We start from the raw sequence: 23,852 nt of genomic DNA, 5'->3' as shown, positions 1-23,852 counted from the left end.
TTACACAGGTTCCTGAACGCTGTTCTGATGTTGGCCAGCCTCGCATATGCCACGGATGAAATTCTTTTCATGTAGGCTTCAGGAGACAGGTTTGGTGTGATATCAACTCCTAGATCTTTCTCTCTGTCCGTTTCATGAAGAACTTCATCTCCTATTCTGTATCCTGTGTCTGGCCTCCTGTTTCCACCGCCTAGTTTCATTACCTTGCATTTACTCGGGTTGAACTTTTACTCGGAAGGTTCCAGTGTCCGGGTGCAATATGTTGCGTTGAAACTAATTACAAAATAATACACTAAAAATAATATTTTGAATACAGTATTTATCTTAATATAAGAACCAAGGAAACTGCATAAGGCCTAATGGCCTATGCAATACAAGTCCTATATATACCTATCCAAGCTATCTTTATAGCTTGGATAGTATAGCTTAGATATACTATAGCTTATAGTATCCATATATACATCCAGCCAGAAACAATGCAATTATCCCATATCTATTCCTAAACCAGTATTTACCCAGGTCTTTTCTTAATATAAACTTATCCAGCGTGTATCTGTTGTTTCGTGTTCATTTACTTGTTGCCATATTTAACACCTTATCAATTATTATCATCAATTATCTTATTCCCTCAAATACCACCGTGTACTTCATTGATGTCACTCCCCCCTTACCCTTCCTCCTTCACGAGGTAATTAGGTACCATACTGTAGAGACGGATTGAGAGAGAGAGAGAGAGAGAGAGAGAGAGAGAGAGAGAGAGAGAGAGACAGACAGAAAAAGAGAGAGAGAGACAGAGAGACAGAGACAGAGAGACAGAGAGACAGAGAGACAGAGAGACAGAGAGACAGAGAGACAGAGAGACAGAGAGACAGAGAGACAGAGAGACAGAGACAGAGACAGACAGAGAGAGACAGACAGAGAGAGACAGAGAGAGACAGAGAGAGAGACAGAGAGAGAGACAGAGAGAGAGACAGAGAGAGAGACAGAGAGAGAGACAGAGAGAGAGACAGAGAGAGAGACAGAGAGAGAGACAGAGAGAGAGACAGAGAGAGAGACAGAGAGAGAGACAGAGAGAGAGACAGAGAGAGAGACAGAGAGAGAGACAGAGAGAGAGACAGAGAGACAGAGAGAGAGACAGAGAGACAGAGAGAGAGACAGAGAGAGAGACAGAGAGAGAGACAGAGAGGGGGGGGGGTGAGTGTAGTACAGACTGACCTATGCTGGAGGGCGACTGCCAGCTCGGAGGTGGACCTCGCCCTGAGGGTGGGCTGGGGGGGCTGGGGGCTGAGGCTCTCACCAGCCCGACGCCTCACTCGACGCCGGAACATTTTCACCAGGCCTCGTAGCCCCCACAGACGCCGACGCTTCGGCTCCGACGCTCCTGGAACACAATGTAACGTTAGGTCCTGCAGCGACTTGGTGAGTACTGGGGTCACCTGGTGGCTGAACACATGAACCAAAACATTGATGCATGACAATTTCAAATGTTGTGGTCGACAGTGGATGAGAGAGCAGATCGGCCAGGGAGCCCCAGTAGTGACCTCTCCTACCAGTTGAAGGGCTCAGCTGTATCTAAACTTTAACATTAATCACTGGAGCTGGTAACACTCGGGCTGGAGGGAACCTTCACCGGCAGACGTCTGCTCTGGTGAGCCAGCCGGAGTGTGCTCATCAGATAGTGATATTCATGGAAGCTTCATCGCCAGGTTTCGGACACCAGTAACGAAACTGAAGATTATCAGTATTAACGTCTTTTCCAGTAAGCGAAGGGCTCTGGAGTGATGAGAGGACCAGACGCACGAGCAAGCGCGCGCACAGGCCAAGCTTTGTATCTGCTTGATGGGGTTCTGGGAGTTCTTCTACTCCTCAAGCCCGGCCCGAGGCCAGGCTTGGCATCCGAGAGCTTGGTCCACCAGACTGTTGCTTGGAGCGGAGTATTTGTGACTTTCCAAATGCCTCTCAACACCTCAAACCGATCTTATTTGCTGATGACACAACTTTCATTCTCTCCAGTCCTGACCCGCTTGCTCTAAATGTCACTGTGAATACTGAGCTAAATAAAGTCCATCTTTGGCTAACTGCTAACAAACTCACGCTTAACATTGACAAAACTTCCTATTTTTTGTTTGGTAATAAATCCTCAAATGAAATTAATCTAAGAATAAACACTATACAAATCAGTAGTAAAGTTGATGGTAAATTCCTTGGTGTCCTCATCGATAACAAGCTGAATTTCCAGGGACACATTCTAAATATAGCAAAAAAAGTTTCTAAAACTGTTGGCATTCTTTCTAAGTTCAGATATTATGTACCTCGCCCTGCCCTGGTGACGCTCTATTACTCTCTCATCTATCCTTATCTCAACTATGGTATTTGTGCTTGGGGTTCTATTACCCAAAATCATTTACGTCCTCTAATTACCCAACACAAAGCTGCTATTAGAACAATATCTAACTCTGGCCCCAGACAGCACTCGGTACCCTTACTCAAATCTCTGAATGTGTTAAATATTAAGTCACTGCACATCCTCTCTTGTGTACTCTATATATTTAAAACTCTGAATTGTCATGTCAATCCTGACCTTCAACGCTTCCTAGAAGGTTGTAACAGAACCCATGGGCACCACACCAGAAACAAATACCTATTTGATATTCCAAGAGTTAGACTTAATCAAACTAGAAATGCTCTACAAATCAAGGGACCCCAATCACCACTTGGTCCGGGAGACATCTCCCGTCACGCAGGGTGCAGTTGCACCTCCACAGATCTCCAGTATCATCTTTTGATACTGGTAATGGCTCGAAAGGGCCACCACTTACGGGCTATTCATGCCCGTGCCACCTCTTGGGTGGCTTAATCTTCATCAATCAATCAATCAATCAAGGGACCCAGAATGTGGAATGTCCTTCCCAATCATGTCAAAGGCTGTACCTCTCTCAACCAGCTTAAGATGAAAACTAAGTACTACCTAATTAACTCCCTGTAACCTACCTTACCCCTAAATGTCAACCCATGTCTTAGTATTTAAAAAAAAATGCTGTTTGTTGACCAACTTGTATATTGGCTATTTTCTACCATGTCCCCCGTTTTTTTTTATCTTTTATTATTTTTTTTCTTTCAACGCAATTTATACTTTAAGCTCAATTACTATTCAGTTTTAGACTAAGTGTTTTTTCCCCACCTCACCTTGTCCGAAACGCTATGCGTACTAGTGGCTTTAGGTATTGTATGTACTACCTCTATCTTTAAATCAAACAGAATGTTTGTACTGTAAATCTGCAACTATGTATGTACTTTTCCTAAATAAATTATTATTAATTATTATTATTATTATTATTATTATTATTAATTTGTAATTTTTATAGTTTACCCGCTAAAAACGGACATCATTCATTTTCTGTTGGTGAATGAGAGAACAAACCAAGCCTCAAATCTTCCATGGGTAACTACACTAACCTTGTGCCTGCTGCTGCTGCTGCTGCTGTAGTTGCTGCTGCTGTGAGAGTGATGGTGGCAGAGTAGAGCACGACCTGGGCCCGCAGAAAGCAGCGCAGGGAGCAGGGGGAGTGTCCTCGCGGGGACTCTGGTCGCCATCTTCCATGCTAGCCTCACCCTCCTCCTCAGCCTTGGAGTAGTCGTCCCGTGAGGCAGCCATCTCCACCTCTCCTGCAAGGGGGGTCAGGATGTCTTCACAAATATCATTATTATTATTATTATTATTATTACAAATGCTCTGCCTAGCAAAATTAAAAGAAAAAATTGGTGATTTTAACAAATTTATCACTTCACATAATATACATTGTTCTCGATATACAAATGGTATTAAAAAATACATTAAAAACACTGTTTAATGAATTATAAATATATATAATATATTATATATATATATATATATATAATATATTATATATATATATATATATATGTGTGTGTGTGTGTATATCACGAAAATAAACACGTGATTAAGAATGTAACAATGTCAGACCACGGAGGAAAATGAAACAGGAATTTCCTTAAGTACTTTCGTATATTAAATACATCTTCAGAAGGATTCATTCCTTCTGAAGATGTATTTAACATACGAAAGTACTTAAGGAAATTCCTGTTTCATTTTCCTCCGTGGTCTGACATTGTCATATATATATTATATATATATATATATATATATATATATATATATATATATATATATATATATATATATATATATATATATATATATATATATGTCGTACCTAGTATCCAGAATGCACTTCTCAGCCTACTATGCAAGGCCCGATTTGCCTAATAAGCCAAGTTTTCATGAATTAATGTTTTTTCGACTACCTAACCTACCTAACCTAACCTAACTTTTTAAAGCTACCCATTTGTTGGGGACTGGAGTAAACAGTGTAGGTATACACAGAAATACACCAGTTGATGTATACACCATGTAGTGTATTAACACATTGAGAGTAGTTGAGACTTACTGTGTAGTTCAGCGTGAGTGCACCCCCGGGGCTGCTTCACATCACCATGTCTGTAACACCAAAATGTATCACATTATCATCTATTCATTACCTCGGCATTCTTAACTCCACCTGTTATATACACAACACAGTAATTGCATGATAACTATGTCCAGATGAGAGAGGACTATAAGGCCTCTCTCATCTTATAGGACTTATAGTCTATAGGATGACTATAAGGCCTATAGTCTTTATAGGCCTTATAGTCTTTAAAGACTATATAGTATATATAGCGGTCAGCTAGCCATTTACACCTGCCCTACCTGACACCACTGTAATATTACCACTTGTAATATTAAATGGAATCTAAGTTTTGCCAATGATAATAACTATTGTATAAAATTTGTGTGGATCCCATCCCAGGTTGGAGTTGCGAAAGCATGTGTTAGGGCCAACTTGGGCCAGAAGCCGGGTTCCTGCTGGTATAGCCTCTTCTTCTATACCCAACCCCAAGTCCAAGGTGGTAAGCTTTCAGGAAACTGGCTGTGGCAAGTAGTGCAAAGAATAAAGGGAGATAAACAATACACTATTACACTTTCACCAATATATTAACACCTTCACCGCTATATTATATATTAAAGTATTACTACACTTTTTTACAAAGTGTCGCTTTCACTCGGGACACAATACATCGGCAGCGTTTAGTAAATCCCGGTGAATCCAATTTCCGGAAAAAAAGCCGAAATTCCGAAAAAATTAAGCTAAAACAAACTTAAATATTCCAGAGCCTAGTATAGTACACACGTGTACTATATTAGGCCTCTGATAGCGTGTATCCGGCCCTTGGATGGTTCAAGTTCAAGTATGTTTATTAAGACAAGAAAAAAAATACATCTCAAAGGGATAGAGTAGCTTAGGCTACTATTTCTACCCCCTCCCCCTCCCCCCCCCCTCTCCCTAGGATAGATATGTTTGGTTATTTTGTCTTTGCAACATTGTCTATGCAATGTTTGGTTATTTTGTCTTTGCAACATTGTCTATGCAATGTTTGGTTATTTTGTCTTTGCAACATTGTCTATGCAATGTTTGGTTATTTTGTCTTTGCAACATTGTCTATGCAATGTTTGGTTATTTTCTACTTTGCAAAAGTAGAAAACAGTTTTCCGGTTTGGCCAAATTCAATAGTACCGATTTCTACTTTCTAATTGCGTTGTACGTCGGTATATGTACTGTAGCTGTATATGTAGAAAGCTGTAAGACAAACACTCTGGGTGGGGCTGCGCCACACTAGCCACAGGGCCTGATAGCTGAGTGGACAGCGCTAGCCATTCATAGTCCTAAGGTTCCGGGTTCGATTCCCGGCGGAGGTGGGAACAAATGGGCCGAGTTTGTCACTCTGATGCACCAGGTCACCTAGCAGTAAATAGGTACCTGGGAGTTAGACAGCTGCTACGGGCTGCTTCCTGGGGATGTGTAACAAAAATGAGGTCTGGGTCGAGGACCGGGCCGCGGGGACGCTAAGCCCCGAAATCATCTCAAAATAACCTAAAGATTAGTGAGCAACCTCAGTGGACGACGACGTGGCCTTCCACAAAGCCTTACCCAAATATAACACGGAAAACAAATTTGGTGTGGAAGCCTAATCATTCCTCACTCCCAATAGCATCCCTACGTCTTGGCTTCCACCCAAATATTATAAGTTTACTCTCCTCCACCCGCCGAGGCCTCTACTGACGGTAAACGGATATTTATCAGCAGACAAAATCGAGCATCAGAGACGCCTACAGCAGACACACACACACACACACACACACACACACACACACACACACACACACACACACACACACACACAATGTGTTTTTGGTACATTAGGCAGTTATGTGGTGGAGGCTGACTCCATACACAGCTTCAAATGTAGATATGATAGAGCCCAGTAGGCTCAGGAACCTGTACACCAGTTGATTGACGGTTGAGAGGCGAGACCAAAGAGCCAGAGCTCAACCCCCGAAAGCACAACTAGGCGAATACAATATCGGTCACTCACACATAGCCATTACAACAAGTCATCATCCTCCCCCCCCCCCGCCTCATATATACCAATATACACTAGCTATACATATCAAGTAATCAACATTTTCGTACACGTCCAGCGCGCTTGACGGTTTGTGAATAGTTATCACCGTAAGTGCTTAGGGGGATGAAATGAGCGAGTCTGCCATCCTTCCCCTCGCCTGCCCAATCGTTTTCTGTAGGGACCATCCCCCCCCCCCCCCCCTCACAAAGACCGCTCGCCAAGCGCTGCCTTGATTAAATTTCAGTTAACTTTACAGCAGTTCCTCCCCGGATTGTTTAAAATATATTCTAACATTTTAAAATCCTAAAAATACAAAAATTAAAACACTTTTGTAAAGCTAGGCGAACAGGGCGAGAATGTTGGCCTTAATGTGAGCTATTTATCTCTCTTATTTCTAATCAGGGAATATATTCCCGTGGATAAGTGTTCCAATCAGGAATATTCCCATGGGCAAGTGTTCCAATCAGGGAATATTCCCATGGGCAAGTGTTCCAATCAGGGAATATTCCCATGGGCAAGTGTTCCAATCAGGGAATATTCCCATGGGCTAGTGTTCCAATCAGGGAATATTCCCATGGGCAAGTGTTCCAATCAGGGAATATTCCCATGGGCAAGTGTTCCAATCAGGGAATATTCCCATGGGCAAGTGTTCCACACTTGGGGTGTTTGGACACAGATAGAGTACACTAAACACACAAGTGTCAATCAACGAGAAACTGTAAACAGTTTTCCAATACCTATAAAATGCATGGGAGTCACTGTACCAATGAAACATTACTATCCATATATATACAGAGAGAATGTGTTTGTCCGAGGCTCGACGCCAGATGCTTGGGACAACCCGTACCCAATTTTGCACGATGAATGGTCTGGGGTACGGGACTGACATAGGTTGGACCCTATTGACCTCCCCCCCACCCGTGCAATTTTCCAGAAGTGTAAAGGGAAAACGCGGATGTGTTTTCCGTAGAGTTTAGTATTTATCAATTGCCTCAACCATCCTGCGAGATGGGGACTTGTATTACCACTGCTACCTTATTCAATCTTGTGGTGTTGATATTCTCAAAATGCATCCGGAGTCTGCCAGTGCAGACTGCTTATCACATGCCTCTGTATGACTAACCATCCTGTGTGATGGGGATTTTATAGCATCACCTAGTTAGCTTCTTTTGACACACTGTACTCCACTTCACATAGTCTAGGGTAGCTGCACTAATGCAGATGTACCTAATATGTTAATAAAAAAAAAACATGCAATGTTCGGGGACGGGTCGGGGGGGGGGGGGGGGGAGCGGGGACGGGTCGGGGGGGGGGGAGGAGCGGGGACGGGTTGCTGGCGGCTACTGTAGAGCGCCCGCCCGGCTCCCGTGCCGCGCCCTGAGGGAGCCACAGGCAGCTCCACCAGTGCTCACAGCAACAATGTGCCAAGAAAGCCGTCCCATACTGTACGGAGGAGACGCTTACTGTGGTGACAGACGGGCGGGAGGGTGCAGGGTGCCTGCCTGTGGCGTCACCAGCTGCCACAGGCACCGTGCCTCCGTCAGCTTTAAGTTGGTGATCATGGCAGTGTTCTCACTAGCCGTTGCTGCTCACCTACTCTCACGCTTATGTTTGTTTGAAGGCCAATTATCAGATTAGCAGAAGCAAGGTGGAATTCACATGATCTGACCTCTGGTCACTTGGGGTCATTAACGCTTAGAGGTGTGAGACTCAGGCCGACCAAACTGGCGCCTTCTCAAATCCCTGTCAGTGACTCCTGAATCTCTATGTATTAAATAAAACTAAACCAAACACTTTTACAGTGTTACACTATCACTAATGGTAAGGGAGGGAGTTATCACGGGGCAAAAATGCCAAGTCATTATGACTATATAGCACTGGTAAGGGGTCAGGATAAGGATTAGTGGGGGGGGAGGATGGTGTACAGCCACTTGGACGGTCGAGGATTGAACGCCGACCTGAATGAAGCGAGACCGTCGCTCTACCGTCCAGCCCAAGTGGTTGGGCTGGACGGTAGAGCTACACCAATAGCTTTAGTGGATTTTGATGCACAGCTGCTGACTGTGCTGTACCTAATGGTACGTAACTGGCCGTGCTGGACTCCAACTGATGAGCCGGTCGGCCGAGCGGACAGCACGCTGGACTTATGATCCTGTGGTCCCGGGTTCGATCCCAGGCGCCAGCGAGAAACAATGGACAGAGTTTCTTTCACCCTATGCCCCTGTTACCTAGTAGTAAAATAGGTACCTGGGTGTTAGCTGTCACGGGCTGCTTCCTGGGGGTGGAGGCCTGGTCGAGGACCGGGCCGCGGGGACACTAAGCCCCGGAAGCACCTCAAGGTAACCTCAAGGTAACCTCAAGGGTGGTACTTGAACAACGGGACACTGGTGAAGACTGAGTACCCAAATGAGCCACAGGGAACGTTAGAAAGACGTGATGTGGTGGAGGCTGACTCCATACACAGTTTCAAGTGTAGATATGATAGAGCCCAGTAGGCTCAGGAACCTGTACACCTGTTGATTGTCAGTTGAGAGGCGGGACCAAAGTGCCCGAGCTCAACCCCCGCAAGTACAATTATGTAAGTACAACATCTGGTAATGGCCTCACCAAACAAAGCCCCACAAACCCTCGGGGCACGAACCCGCTCCAGCTGGACGCCACCGTTCGTGTCGAAGCATGTCATCTTCCCCATCAATAAACACGATGCTGTTACCAGTCGGCCGCACGCATGCGTACTCCCTCGTGTTGTTGCCTAACACCGTACACAGTCGTCCAGTTACTTGTACCACACGCGGCACCTGTGTGCTGAGGGGTCAGCACAGTACATGGTATATATAGTAACGGCAAGGGTCGGGCTCACCATAGTCTGTGCTACATGGACACTTCGTTCTGAGTAGCTAAATCTGAAGCAACAACAATAACAGGTCCGCTTCCAAGGACACGCCCACTGTACCTGTGTCTGTGTTCTGTGGTGCAGCACACACACACCTGGTGAGCGTCACCCCTCACACACCTGGTGAGCGTCACCCCTCACACACCTGGTGAGCGTCACCCCTCACACACCTGGTGAGCGTCACCCCTCACACACCTGGTGAGCGTCACCCCTCACACACCTGGTGAGCGTCACCCCTCACACACCTGGTGAGCGTCACCCCTCACACACCTGGTGAGCGTCACCCCTCACACACCTGGTGAGCGTCACCCCTCACACACCTGGTGAGCGTCACCCCTCACACACACACACACACACACCTGGTGAGCGTCACCCCTCACACACCTGGTGAGCGTCACCCCTCACACACACACACACACACCTGGTGAGCGTCACCCCTCACACACACACACACCTGGTGAGCGTCACCCCTCTCACACACCTGGTGAGCGTCACCCCTCACACACCTGGTGAGCGTCACCCCTCACACACACACACACACACCTGGTGAGCGTCACCCCTCACACACACACACACCTGGTGAGCGTCACCCCTCTCACACACCTGGTGAGCGTCACCCCTCACACACCTGGTGAGCGTCACCCCTCACACACCTGGTGAGCGTCACCCCTCACACACACACACACACACCTGGTGAGCGTCACCCCTCACACACACACACACCTGGTGAGCGTCACCCCTCTCACACACCTGGTGAGCGTCACCCCTCACACACACACCTGGTGAGCGTCACCCCTCACACACACACCTGGTGAACGTCACCCCTCACACACACACCTGGTGAGCGTCACCCCTCACACACACACCTGGTGAGCGTCACCCCTCACACACACACCTGGTGAGCGTCACCCCTCACACACACACCTGGTGAGCGTCACCCCTCACACACACACCTGGTGAACGTCACCCCTCACACACACACCTGGTGAGCGTCACCCCTCACACACACACCTGGTGAGCGTCACCCCTCACACACACACCTGGTGAGCTTCACCCCTCACACACACACCTGGTGAGCTTCACCCCTCACACACACACCTGGTGAGCGTCACCCCTCACACACACACCTGGTGAGCGTCACCCCTCACACACACACCTGGTGAGCGTCACCCCTCACACACACACCTGGTGAGCGTCACCCCTCACACACACACCTGGTGAGCGTCACCCCTCACACACACACCTGGTGAGCGTCACCCCTCACACACACCTGGTGAGCGTCACCCCTCACACACACACCTGGTGAGCTTCACCCCTCACACACACACCTGGTGAGCGTCACCCCTCACACACACACCTGGTGAGCGTCACCCCTCACACACACACCTGGTGAGCGTCACCCCTCACACACACACCTGGTGAGCTTCACCCCTCACACACACCTGGTGAGCGTCACCCCTCACACACACACCTGGTGAGCTTCACCCCTCACACACACACCTGGTGAGCGTCACCCCTCACACACACACCTGGTGAGCGTCACCCCTCACACACACACCTGGTGAGCGTCACCCCTCACACACACCTGGTGAGCGTCACCCCTCACACACACACCTGGTGAGCTTCACCCCTCACACACACACCTGGTGAGCGTCACCCCTCACACACACACCTGGTGAGCGTCACCCCTCACACACACACCTGGTGAGCTTCACCCCTCACACACACACCTGGTGAGCTTCACCCCTCACACACACCTGGTGAGCGTCACCCCTCACACACACCTGGTGAGCGTCACCCCTCACACACACACCTGGTGAGCTTCACCCCTCACACACACACCTGGTGAGCGTCACCCCTCACACACACACCTGGTGAGCGTCACCCCTCACACACACACCTGGTGAGCTTCACCCCTCACACACACACCTGGTGAGCTTCACCCCTCACACACACCTGGTGAGCGTCACCCCTCACACACACACCTGGTGAGCTTCACCCCTCACACACACACCTGGTGAGCGTCACCCCTCACACACACACCTGGTGAGCGTCACCCCTCACACACACACCTGGTGAGCTTCACCCCTCACACACACACCTGGTGAGCTTCACCCCTCACACACACACCTGGTGAGCTTCACCCCTCACACACACACCTGGTGAGCTTCACCCCTCACACACACACCTGGTGAGCTTCACCCCTCACACACACACCTGGTGAGCTTCACACACACACACACCTGGTGAGCTTCACCCCTCACACACACACCTGGTGAGCTTCACCCCTCACACACACCTGGTGAGCTTCACCCCTCACACACACACCTGGTGAGCTTCACACACACACACACCTGGTGAGCTTCACCCCTCACACACACACCTGGTGAGCGGTCGTTCACCCGGGTGAGAAGTTATTCAAATACTGTTCCTAGACGCATCAGAACGTGTCGTCTGACAAAGATGGGAGGGAGCGAGTATTGGGAGAGAGGGAGGGGCAGAAGATGGAAGGGAGGGGGGGGGGAGGAGGGAAGGAAGGAGGGAGGGAGGGAGGGAAGGAGAGGGGAGGGAGGGAAGGAGAGGGAAGGGAGGGGAATAAACGAAGGATTACATAAGGGAAGGTAGTGGAGATAAGAGTGAAGTTTGCTTTTAATTTGAATGTAAATGAAAGCTTGGGTGCTCAAGGTCAACACTGTTTACATAACATGCTGGTCTGGGGGCCCTGTCACCCGCCGCCCTGGCTGGGGGGGGGGGCCCTGCCCGGCCCCCACTGGGGACCCCCGTGAGGGAGCACAAGGGTGTCTTCCAGGAGCTGTGTACTCCAGGGTGAAGGGGGGTGCGGGCCACCCCTAACAAACGGCCTAAGGACTACGAGCCCAGAATGATGCCTTACACAGGTTCCTGAAGGCAGTTCTGATGTTAGCCAGCCTCGCATACGCCGCAAATGTTATTCTTTTTATGTGGGCTTCAGGAGACAGGTTTGGTGTGATATCAACTCTTAGATCTTTCTCTGGCCGTTTCATGAAGTACTTCATCTCCTATTCTGTATCCTGTGTCTGGCCTCCTGTTTCTACCGCCTGGTTTCATTACCTTGCATTTACTGGGATTGAACTTTAGTAGCCATTTGTTGGACCATTCATTCATTTACACTACCACAAGTGTAACTGTGGTATTGAGGGTGACCAAGTGTTGTAGTAGTGAGGGAGGCCATCAATTAGGATTTTTTTTATTAACACATTTAGGTACGTGTGCATTTGTGCAGCTGCCCTAGACTATATGAAGGGGAGTACAGTGTGTCAAAAAACTTCTTTCAGGAAGGAAACCATACAGGTTAGGGGCAAGGTGGGGCTTGATTTGAAACATTAGTCTGTCGAGTATAATCCTCTGAAGAACTTTGCACATGCACGACGTCAGAGAGATGTGTCTGAAATTTTGTGAATTAGGCTTGGGTATGGGTATTATGAGTCCCTGTGTCCAGCGGTCAGGTAAAACACCCTGACTTAGACTTTGATTAAACAATTCTAGCAAAGGGCTATTTGGCAGCTCAGCAAGTACTCTCATGGTGTTGTATGTGATGCCATCCTCTCCAGGAGAGGTAACCTTACCTTTCTTAAGTGCATTTTTAATTTCAAAGGGGGTTATGCCATAGTTATCATCAGGCCACAGAAAATAATATGGTGTTTAACGAAGATAAGTTCCAGCTCATGCGCTATGGAAAAAATGAAAATATAAAAACGGAAACCACGTACAAAACTCAGGCAAATCATAACATAGAACGAAAAAGCAATGTAAAGGATCTGGGTGTACTCATGTCGGAAGACCTTACCTTCAAAGAACACAATAAAGTAGCCGTCACAACTGCAAGAAAAATGACAGGTTGGATAACAAGAACTTTTCACACCAGAGATGCTATACCGATGATGACACTTTTCAAAACGCTTGTGCTCTCTAGAGTGGAGTACTGCTGCACAATGACAGCCCCTTTCAAAGCTGGAGAAATTGCTGACCTGGAGAGCGTGCAGAGATCCTTTACTGCTAGAATCCACTCAGTAAAACATCTAAACTACTGGGACCGACTAAAGAGCCTAAATCTGTACTCCCTTGAGCGCAGGCGGGAGAGATATATAATAATTTACACGTGGAAAATATTAGAGGGGCTGGTCCCAAACCAGCACACAGAAATAACATCACATGAGACCAGAAGACATGGCAGGATGTGCAGAATACCCCCGTTGAAAAGCAGAGGTGCAACAGGTACTCTGAGAGAGAACTGGATAAGCACCTCCAAAGGATACCTGATCAACCAGGCTGTGACTCGTACGTCAGGCTGCAAGCAGTTGAATCCAACAGCCTGGTTGATCAGTCCAGCAACCAGGAGGCCTGGTCGACGACCAGGCCGCGGGGACGCTAAGCCCCGGAAGCACCTCAAGGTAACCTCAAGGTAGGACACCCAGGAGACATATAGGATACACAGGACACCCAGGAGACACCCAGGAGACACACAGGACACCCAAGAAACACACAGGACACCCAGGAGACACACAGGACACCCAGGAGACACACAGGACACCCAGGAGACACACAGGACACCCAGGAGACACACAGGACACCCAGGAAACACCTAGGACACCCAGGAGACACAGGACACACACAGGACACCCAGGAGACACACAGGACACACACAGGACACACACAGGACACCCAGGAGACACACAGGACACCCAAGAAACACACAGGACACCCAGGACACACAGAGGTCACACAGGAAACACCTAGGACACCCAGGAGACACAGGACACACACAGGACACCCAGGAAACACCTAGGACACCCTGCGTAAATGGACATCTTGGCCTTGGGAGGGAGGGGAGAGAGGCAGGACGCTCGATCAATAGTTTTCAGGGTCATGCACCTCCTGCTGCTGCTGCTGCTGCCGCTGCTGCTGCTGCTGCAGCTGCTGCTACTGCTGCTGCTGCTGCTGCTGCAACTACTGCTGCTGCTGGTGCTACTGCCGCTGCTGCAGCTCCTGCTCCTGCTGCTGCTGCTGCAGCTCCTGCCGCTGCTGCTACTGCTGCTGCTACTGCTACTGCTGCTGCTACTGCTCCTGCTGCTGCTGCTGCTGCTGCTGCTGCTGCTGCTGCTGCTACTGCTCCTGCTGCTGCTGCTGCTACTGCTCCTGCTGCTCCTGCTGCTGCAGCTGCTGCTACTGCCGCTGCTACTGCTCCTGCTGCTGCTGCAGCTGCTGCTACTGCTCCTGCTGCTGCTCCTGCTGCTGCTGCCGCAGCTGCTGCTACTGCTCCTGCTGCTGCATCTGCTACTACTGCTGCTGGTGCTACTGCCGCTGCTGCAGCTCCTGCGATTGCTGGTGCTCTTCCTGCCGCTGCTGCAGCTGCTGCTGCAGCTGCTACTACTGCTGCTGCTGGTGCTACTGCCGCTGCTGCAGCTCCTGCTATTGCTCTTCCTGCCGCTGCTGCAGCTGCTGCTACTGCTGCTACTGCTCCTGCTGCTGCAGCTGCTACTACTGCTGCTGCTGGTGCTACTGCCGCTGCTGCAGCTCCTGCTATTGCTGGTGCTCTTCCTGCTGCTGCTGCTGCTGCTACTGCTGCTGCTGCTCTCCCAGGCCAGGGGAGGGAGGGCAGAGAGTGAGGGGTTGGAAACTGGGGAGGGAGAGAGGAAGAGAGAAAACATGAACGAACAACCGAAGAGCTTCGTTTGTATAGCGAGGTTGTGCGCTGGGCCCACTGCTACAGCCCCTGCTGCGTATCCTGGCCCCTCAGGGCCCGCCACCATGCTCCTAGACCGTTCCCAGGGACACGAGGGACCCAGAGCACACAACGAGGGAAACATGACAGTATAACATAAGGGGAATAAGACAGAACACAAAGAATGAGGTAAAATATATTAGAAGGGGGATACAGTGAAGGGAAAGGTGTAAGGGTGCACCGTGGCAGGAAAATGGTAAGGGAGCGAGGGAGCCTAGGACTAGAGGGTGACCCGGGAGTACACAATATTGGGGGGAAATGTAGGCCAAACGCCGTGAGGAATGTAGGCCACCGGGTGAGGGGAGACAGTGAGGGGTGACAGTGAGGGGTTGTGTTACCCCTAGTGGTGAGGGGACACGATAGGGAGCACCGGATGAGATGTAGACCACTGAGGGTTATGTAACATTTGTAACGAGGGGGGTGAGGGGGGGGGTTAACCTATTGGGAGTAAATATGTGAGATGTAAGAGGTAGTTACCGCGGCCACTACAGAGAGGGGAGAGGCTGCAGAATCCTCCGAGGCGGGAGCAGATGCAACAAAGGGGAAGAGTGGGTAATGGTGTAGAGAGGGGAAGAGCTGCAGGAACCTGAAAGGCGTTAAGGAAAGAAACAGAAGAGATGAGGGGAGATACGAGTCCAGTCTGAACCATGTTTAAGCCCACCCAATAATTTGAATGTTTTATTGAATGGATTCCGAGGGTAAAATTTAGCTGCATGTTTTCCAGGTCGGCAACTTTTCCGGGTTTGAATGGGGCTGTTAGAACAATATTGTAGCCCGGACAGCATTAGTGGCTTATAAAGTACACCCAGGAGACACACACACACACCCAGGAGACACACAGGACACCCAGGAGACACACAGGACACCCAGGAGACACACAGGACACCCAGGAGACACACACACACACACCCAGGAGACACACAGGACACCCAGGAGACACACAGGACACCCAGGAGACACACAGGACACCCAGGAGACACACAGGACACCCAGGAGACACACAGGAGACACACAGGACACCCAGGAGACACACAGGACACACACAGAATACCCAGGAGACACACAGGACACCCAGGAGACACACAGGACACCCAGGAGACACACAGGACACCCAGGAGACACACAGGACACCCAGGAGACACACAGGACACACACAGGACACACAGGACACACACAGAATACCCAGGAGACACACAGGACACCCAGGAGACACACAGGACACACACAGAATACCCAGGAGACACACAGGACACCCAGGAGACACACAGGACACCCAGGAGACACACAGGACACCCAGGAGACACACAGGACTCCTGGGTATACTCCTTATAAAGTACAACCTGGTTTACACTGCTGCTCATACTTCCAATGTTGGCGTTTCTTATATTTCCTGTTCCTCTTGTGGTCTCAATACTTTGGTGAAACTGGTCGTACTCTGAACGTCAGACTTAAGGAACACAAAAGAAGTATTAAGTCTGCAGACACGAACAATGCTCTCTTCTGCCATGTTTGGGACTCTAATGCAACACAAAGGGGAAAAATCTTTGCTCATTATAAAAATCTTTGAGTGCTTAGAAGTAAGATCACAAAATACCTGGAATCACAGCATCTCCATAACCCCGGACAACATGGTTTCAGAACAGGGCGCTCTTGCCTGTCACAGTTGCTGGACCACTATGACATGGCACTAGATGCTATCTTACTTTATGTAATCTTACTTCTTAGCACTCTTTCAAAGATTGTTATGATGTTGTGAGGTTAGGGCTATTGGTCTATAATATTTGGTATCTGCTTTACTACCTCCATTGTGGAGTGGCGCGATCTCCGCTGTTTTAAGTATGTCAGGGACGACGCCAGTAGCTAGGCTCCGTCCCTAAAAGATGTTTAGGGCCTGTGATAGTGGTGTTGTGCACTTCTTGATGAATATATAATTCCAGGAGTCTATTCCTGGTGCCGAGTGCCTGGACATGCTGTCTATGGCTACTTCAAACTCCTAAAGGGTTGGGGTGACATCTGATATTTTGGGGTTCCATGTTGGTGTCACATTCATGAAGAATTCATTTGGATCATCGGTCATCAATGTGGTCAGTGGTTACTGAAGACAGAATCGTACTGACGCCTCAGTGTTTCACTCTGTTGTCATCTGGGAAAGTTCCATCAGCCTCGCACAAGGGCCCGATGATGGGTGAAGTTTTTCTTGTTTTTGCATACGAGAAAAAGTATTTCGGGTTCCTCTCTGTTTCCCTTATGGCCTTTTGCTCCCTTTGTCTCTCTTGGATGGTATATGATTCTCTCAGCTTGAGCTCGATCATTTATATGTCCCAACACAACCTTCCTGGTCGGTGTTGGGAGAGTGTGGAGCGTCTCAGAGGCTCTGCTCTTTGTTGTCTTCGCCTATAGAGGGAGCCTCGTACTCGTTCCAATTTCCTTTTTCTTCTTAGTGCTATATATACCGTCTATATGTTTCTATTACTACAGTGCCAATTTGATGCAAGTTGAAGGGTTTAAAGGTTGAAATTTCCCTTATGTAGCTGTCCAGTCCAGCAACCAGGAGGCCTAGTCGACGACCGGGCCGCGGAGACACTAAGCCCCGGAAGCACCTCAAGGTAACCTCAAGGTAGCTGTTCTTCCCAGCATATTTCTGCGAAGTCTTACTTTATTCGTTTCCAGTTAATCAGATTGTTATTAAAATTGAATCTGCTGTCATTTTTGTGCTGGTGACAGCCACTACTCTGTACTCTTTAGAGTAAGGTTTTGTCGACATGATTACTCTCAGAACTTTTATGTTGCTTTTTTCCTCTCAATAGTGTCGTTTGGCTGATTTTTGACTGCTTTGATTTCTACGTTTTTACCATAGTCCAGGAGCTACCACCATAGTCCAGGGGCTACTACCCTAGTCCAGGGGCTACTACCCTAGTCCAGGGGCTACTACCCTGGTCCAGGGGCTACTACCCTAGTCCAGGGGCTACTACCATAGTCCAGGAGCTACCACCATAGTCCAGGGGCTACTACCATAGTCCAGGAGCTACCACCATAGTCCAGGGGCTACCACCCTAGTCCAGGAGCTACTACCATAGTCCAGGGGCTACTACCATAGTCCAGGAGCTACTACCATAGTCCAGGGGCTACTACCATAGTCCAGGGGCTACTACCCTAGTCCAGGGGCTACTACCCTAGTCCAGGGGCTACTACCATAGTCCAGGGGCTACTACCATAGTCCAGGGGCTACTACCCTAGTCCAGGGGCTACTACCCTAGTCCAGGGGCTACTACCCTAGTCCAGGGGCTACTACCCTAGTCCAGGGGCTACTACCCTAGTCCAGGGGCTACTACCCTAGTCCAGGGGCTACTACCCTAGTCCAGGGGCTACTACCATAGTCCAGGAGCTACCACCATAGTCCAGGGGCTACTACCCTAGTCCAGGGGCTACCACCATAGTCCAGGGGCTACCACCATAGTCCAGGGGCTACCACCATAGTCCAGGGGCTACCACCATAGTCCAGGGGCTACCACCATAGTCCAGGAGCTACCACCATAGTCCAGGGGCTACTACCCTAGTCCAGGGGCTACCACCATAGTCCAGGAGCTACTACCCTAGTCCAGGAGCTACTACCATAGTCCAGGAGCTACCACCATAGTCCAGGGGCTACTACCCTAGTCCAGGGGCTACCACCATAGTCCAGGGGCTACCACCATAGTCCAGGGGCTACCACCATAGTCCAGGGGCTACCACCATAGTCCAGGAGCTACCACCATAGTCCAGAGGCTACTACCCTAGTCCAGGGGCTACTACCATAGTCCAGGAGCTACCACCATAGTCCAGGGGCTACCACCATAGTCCAGGGGCTACCACCATAGTCCAGGGGCTACCACCATAGTTCAGGGGCTACCACCATAGTCCAGGGGCTACCACCATAGTCCAGGAGCTACCACCATAGTCCAGGAGCTACTACCATAGTCCAGGAGCTACTACCATAGTCCAGGAGCTACTACCATAGTCCAGGAGCTACCACCATAGTCCAGGGGCTACCACCATAGTCCAGGAGCTACTACCATAGTCCAGGAGCTACTACCACAGTCCAGGGGCTACCACCATAGTCCAGGGGCTACCACCATAGTCCAGGAGCTACTACCATAGTCCAGGGGCTACTACCATAGTCCAGGGGCTACTACCATAGTCCAGGAGCTACCACCATAGTCCAGGGGCTACCACCATTGTCCAGGAGCTACTACCATAGTCCAGGAGCTACTACCACAGTCCAGGGGCTACCACCATAGTCCAGGGGCTACCACCATAGTCCAGGAGCTACTACCACAGTCCAGGGGCTACCACCATAGTCCAGGGGCTACCACCATAGTCCAGGAGCTACCACCATAGTTCAGGAGCTACTACCATACTCCAGGAGCTACCACCATAGTCCAGGAGCTACCACCATAGTTCAGGAGCTACTACCATAGTCCAGGAGCTACTACCATAGTCCAGGAGCTACTACCATAGTCCAGGAGCTACTACCATAGTCCAGGAGCTACTACCATAGTCCAGGAGCTACCACCATAGTCCAGGAGCTACCACCATACTCCAGGAGCTACCACCATACTCCAGGAGCTACTACCATACTCCAGGAGCTACTACCATACTCCAGGAGCTACTACCATACTCCAGGAGCTACTACCATACTCCAGGAGCTACTACCATACTCCAGGAGCTACTACCATACTCCAGGAGCTACTACCATAGCTTCTGGGCTATGGAGTTGTAGCTTTCTATAAAAGTGTTATTTCTATTCGTGGTGTATTGAAAGTGTTCAATACACTATGTGTCAACTTTATGAAAGTGTCGCAATACACTATGTGTCAACTTTGTGAAAGTGTCGCAATACACTATGTGTCAACTTTGTGAAGGAGAAAACATGCACTCCCTTGAACATTATACAGTAGAACGTCCCGTATTGACTTTTTTTTCTCCCCCCTCCCCTCTGGGATGATATATGTTGAACTCTGTAAATAGTCCCAGGATGATTGACCCCATCCCTCGCCCCCTAGACAATACACACACAAGCCTCACAAGGGCCGCCATCATCACATGTTCTCATACTTATCTCTCCGTCTCCCCTCGGCCGCCGACGGCGAGGACGAGATATGAAGGGTTAAGAGAGACGAGACGAAAGGACCAAGAGGACATTAAGTTGGCGACCAACATAATGCTAAGCATGGTAGCCGGAGCTGCCGTCAGCGGCCCGTACCGCTTCCGTGGTACGGGCCGGTACGGTACACTACGGTACGGTACACGGGCCGTGGTACGGTACACTTCCGGGACGAGGCTGGCGGCCGTGGTGTGTGGGAAGGTACCTGAGTGGGTGTGGTGGTGGTGCGGGACGAGGCAGGCAGCCGTCCTGGGAGGCAAGGGAAGGTGTGTACAAGGCAGCGAGGCGAGGGTGGCACCTGATGTGTGCCTGTAACGTGATGAGGCTCACGGCTGGTAAGTTGCTGGAAATTGATACGGGATTCGCTCTGTCATTTGTCTCTCAGTTTCTCTCTCTCTCTCTCTCTCTCTCTCTCTCTCTCTCTCTCTCTAAAAAAACCCACCCACACACACACACACACACACACACCCACACACACACACCCACACACACACACACACCCACACACACACACACACCCACACACACACACACACTCACACACACACACACACACACACACACACACACACACACACACACACACACACACACACACACACACACACACACACACACAAGCCTACTATCACACTATCATCTTTAAATGTTCCCATAAATTTAGCAGTACAAACCCCCTGGGGTTACCCCCCCCCCCATCAGCACTCTCCCCTTACCAGCCGTTTGTTGTTTTACTGCACACTGGTACACAGCCCCTGAGCACCGGTACCACTGTAGTACCGCTACCACTGTAGAACTGGTACAACTATAGCACCGGTACCACTATAGTACCGGTACCACTATAATACCAGTACTGTACCACTAAAATACCAGTACACTGTAGTACTAGTACCACTATAATTCCGGTACCAATATAGTACCGATTGATAAGATTATGCCACCTAAAAAGGTGGCACGGGCATGAATAGCCCGTAAGTGGAGGCTCTTTCAAACCATTACCAGTACCAATAGCTGATAGCTGATCAGTGGATGGATGATTTTTGTTGGGGTGAGGTTAGGAGGGGGGGCTATCTCGGTGGGCTAGATATGCCACCTATAGAGCTGGTGTTTTAGTGAAGATCTTTCTGAAGGTCTTCCATTCTTTCTTAGTCTGAGTCTTGCTACCAGTTGACATGCCTGTGCTGTCATTGGGGTTGGATGGTGTGGCCTCCATGTGGTCTTGTACGGAGTAGGGGAAGTGTCGCGGCGAGGGAACTCTTACTGAGATTCCCTCGTCTGAGGAGTCCGTGGCGTAGTCAGTTGTTGGTGGTGACTTTGGTCTCATAGCCATGTTGTTATTCTCATGTGTAAATTTGGGACCTGGCCTTCCAGTATCTTCGATGTATATATTATTTGATACCTTTCTCGTCTCCTTTCCAGAGAGTACATATTTAGAGCTTTGAGACGGTCCCAATAATTTAGATGGTTCATTGTTTCAATGCAATATATAAATTCTCTGAATTTCCTCTAATTCAAAGATCTCTCCCGCTCTGAAAGTGGAAGTGAGTACCGAGCAATACTCAAGACAGGACAGCACCAGTGATATTATTAAATAGTATTAACATTGCTGTGAGGTCTCTGGATTTGAACGTTCTCATAATCCATCCGATCATTTTCCTGGCCGCCGCTATATTTGCTGGTTATGTTCACTAAATGTCAGGTCGTCAGACATCATAGTTCCCAGATCTTTTACATGTTGTTTTCCTGATATGAGTAGGTGTGATCGTGTCCTGTACCCTGTGTTTCGTTTACGTTCCTCGTCTCCACCATACCTCAGTACCTGGAACTTGTCACCGTTAAACATCATGTTATTTTCAGTTGCCCAATCGAAGATTTTATAAATATCTGCCTGCAGGTTTTCAGTGTCTTTTATAGAGGAAATTTTCATGCTGATATTTGTATCATCAACAAAGATGACATGAAGCTGTTACTACCATTTTTGTCTATATCCGAGATAAGAATGAGAAATAGCAGCGGTGCAAGGACTGTGTCCTGGGGTACAGAGCTTTTCACTGCACTTGGACTTGATCTTCTTTAATTGACTAGGGACTACTGTAGATTAGAGCTGGAGAGATTTACTGAAATAGAGGGAATACAGAGAACATACAAGGCTGGGATAGACACGATAAAGCACCTAAACTATTGGGATCGTCTAAAAACTCTCTAAATGTACTCCTTGGAAAGGAGATGAGAGATGTATAAAATAATATATACATGGAAGATACTGGAAAGTCAGGTCCCAAATTTGCACAGTAAAATAACAACATACTGTTGTGAACGATATGGAAGGAAACGTAGAATAGAACCAGTGAAGAGCAGAGGTGCCATAGGCACAGTCGGAGTACACTGCATGAACATCAGAGGTCCACGGTTGTTGAACATACTCCCAGCGAGTATAAGAAATATTGCCGAATGAAAAGTGGAAGTTTAAGGAAAAAAAAAACACTTTTCTGCAAGAAATGCCGGATCATCTGGGCTGTAGTGGGCCTGCGGGCCGCTCCAAGCAACAGTCTGGTGGACCAAGCACTCACAAGTAAAGCCTGGCCCCGAGCTTGGGAAGTAGAAGAGCTCCCAGAAACTCATCCAGGTACAATTCCTTTGTTATTAACTCCCAGGCCTTTTGAGGAGGCATGATCGACGACCGGGCCGCGAGGATGCTAAGCCCCGAAAACACCTCAAGGTAACTTCCCTTTTCCTCGCCCTTCCCATTCCGCCTCTATGTATCTCCTCTTCGTTCTGTTTATTTTATACCCATCTTCTCCCCCCCCCCCCCCCAGCGTCTGCCTCCTCTCCCAGCGGCGGAAGGTAAACACACTGCCGATAGATGCTGAGGAATTTTAAGTGTTTGGTCTGGCAATCTTTCTCTCTCCGCCGGGGTGCTGGGGCCCTGTGGCCCCGACCCAGGCCCTGCCAGGCCAGTTGTCCCTCCCCCCTCATCCCCAACCCTTCCTCCCTCATCCCCACCCCTCCCTAACTCCCTCCCTCCCTCCTCATCCCCACCCCTCCCTCCCTCCCTCCTCATCCCCACCCCTCCCTCCCTCCCTCCTCATCCCCAAACTCCCCCCCTCCCTCCTCATCCCCCTCCCTCCCTCATCACCATAACTAACTCACTCTATTATGCTTTAGGGCGGTGCCTCTCTTAACACCACTCAGGTACAAGCTTCCACAAGCGGGTTTTTAGTTTAGTTCATTATGCATCTCATACTTATCCTAGGCGGGGGGGGGGGTGTACCTCATACATGGAAGATACTGGAGGGCCAGATCCCAAATCTACACAGTAAAATAACAACGTTTTGGAGTGAACGATATGGAAGAAAATGCAGAATAGAACCAGTGAAGAGCAGGGGTGCCATAGTCACAATCAGAGAACACTGTATAAACATCAGAGGTCCAGTGAAGAGCAGAGGTGCCATAGTCACAATCAGAGAACACTGTATAAACATCAGAGGTCCGCGGTTGTTCAACACCCTCCCAGCGAGCATAAGAAATAT

General features: G+C 49.1%; 1 protein-coding gene across 1 annotated transcript in view; it reads right to left on the bottom strand.

The window, feature by feature from the left end:
• Positions 1 to 23,852, bottom strand: part of LOC123768402 (uncharacterized) — a 107,391-nt gene that overhangs the window by 77,625 nt on the left and 5,914 nt on the right. The window contains 3 exon segments of the mRNA XM_069336366.1: positions 1,216 to 1,381; positions 3,457 to 3,666; positions 4,470 to 4,519. Coding sequence (XP_069192467.1) covers positions 1,216 to 1,381; positions 3,457 to 3,666; positions 4,470 to 4,519 — 426 coding nt within the window.

This window comes from Procambarus clarkii, chromosome 35 (genome assembly GCF_040958095.1).
Source record: "Procambarus clarkii isolate CNS0578487 chromosome 35, FALCON_Pclarkii_2.0, whole genome shotgun sequence".
NCBI lineage: Eukaryota > Metazoa > Arthropoda > Malacostraca > Decapoda > Cambaridae > Procambarus > Procambarus clarkii.
The sequence above is the reverse complement of the archived record's forward strand: the minus strand, read 5'-3'. Positions and strand labels throughout refer to the sequence as shown.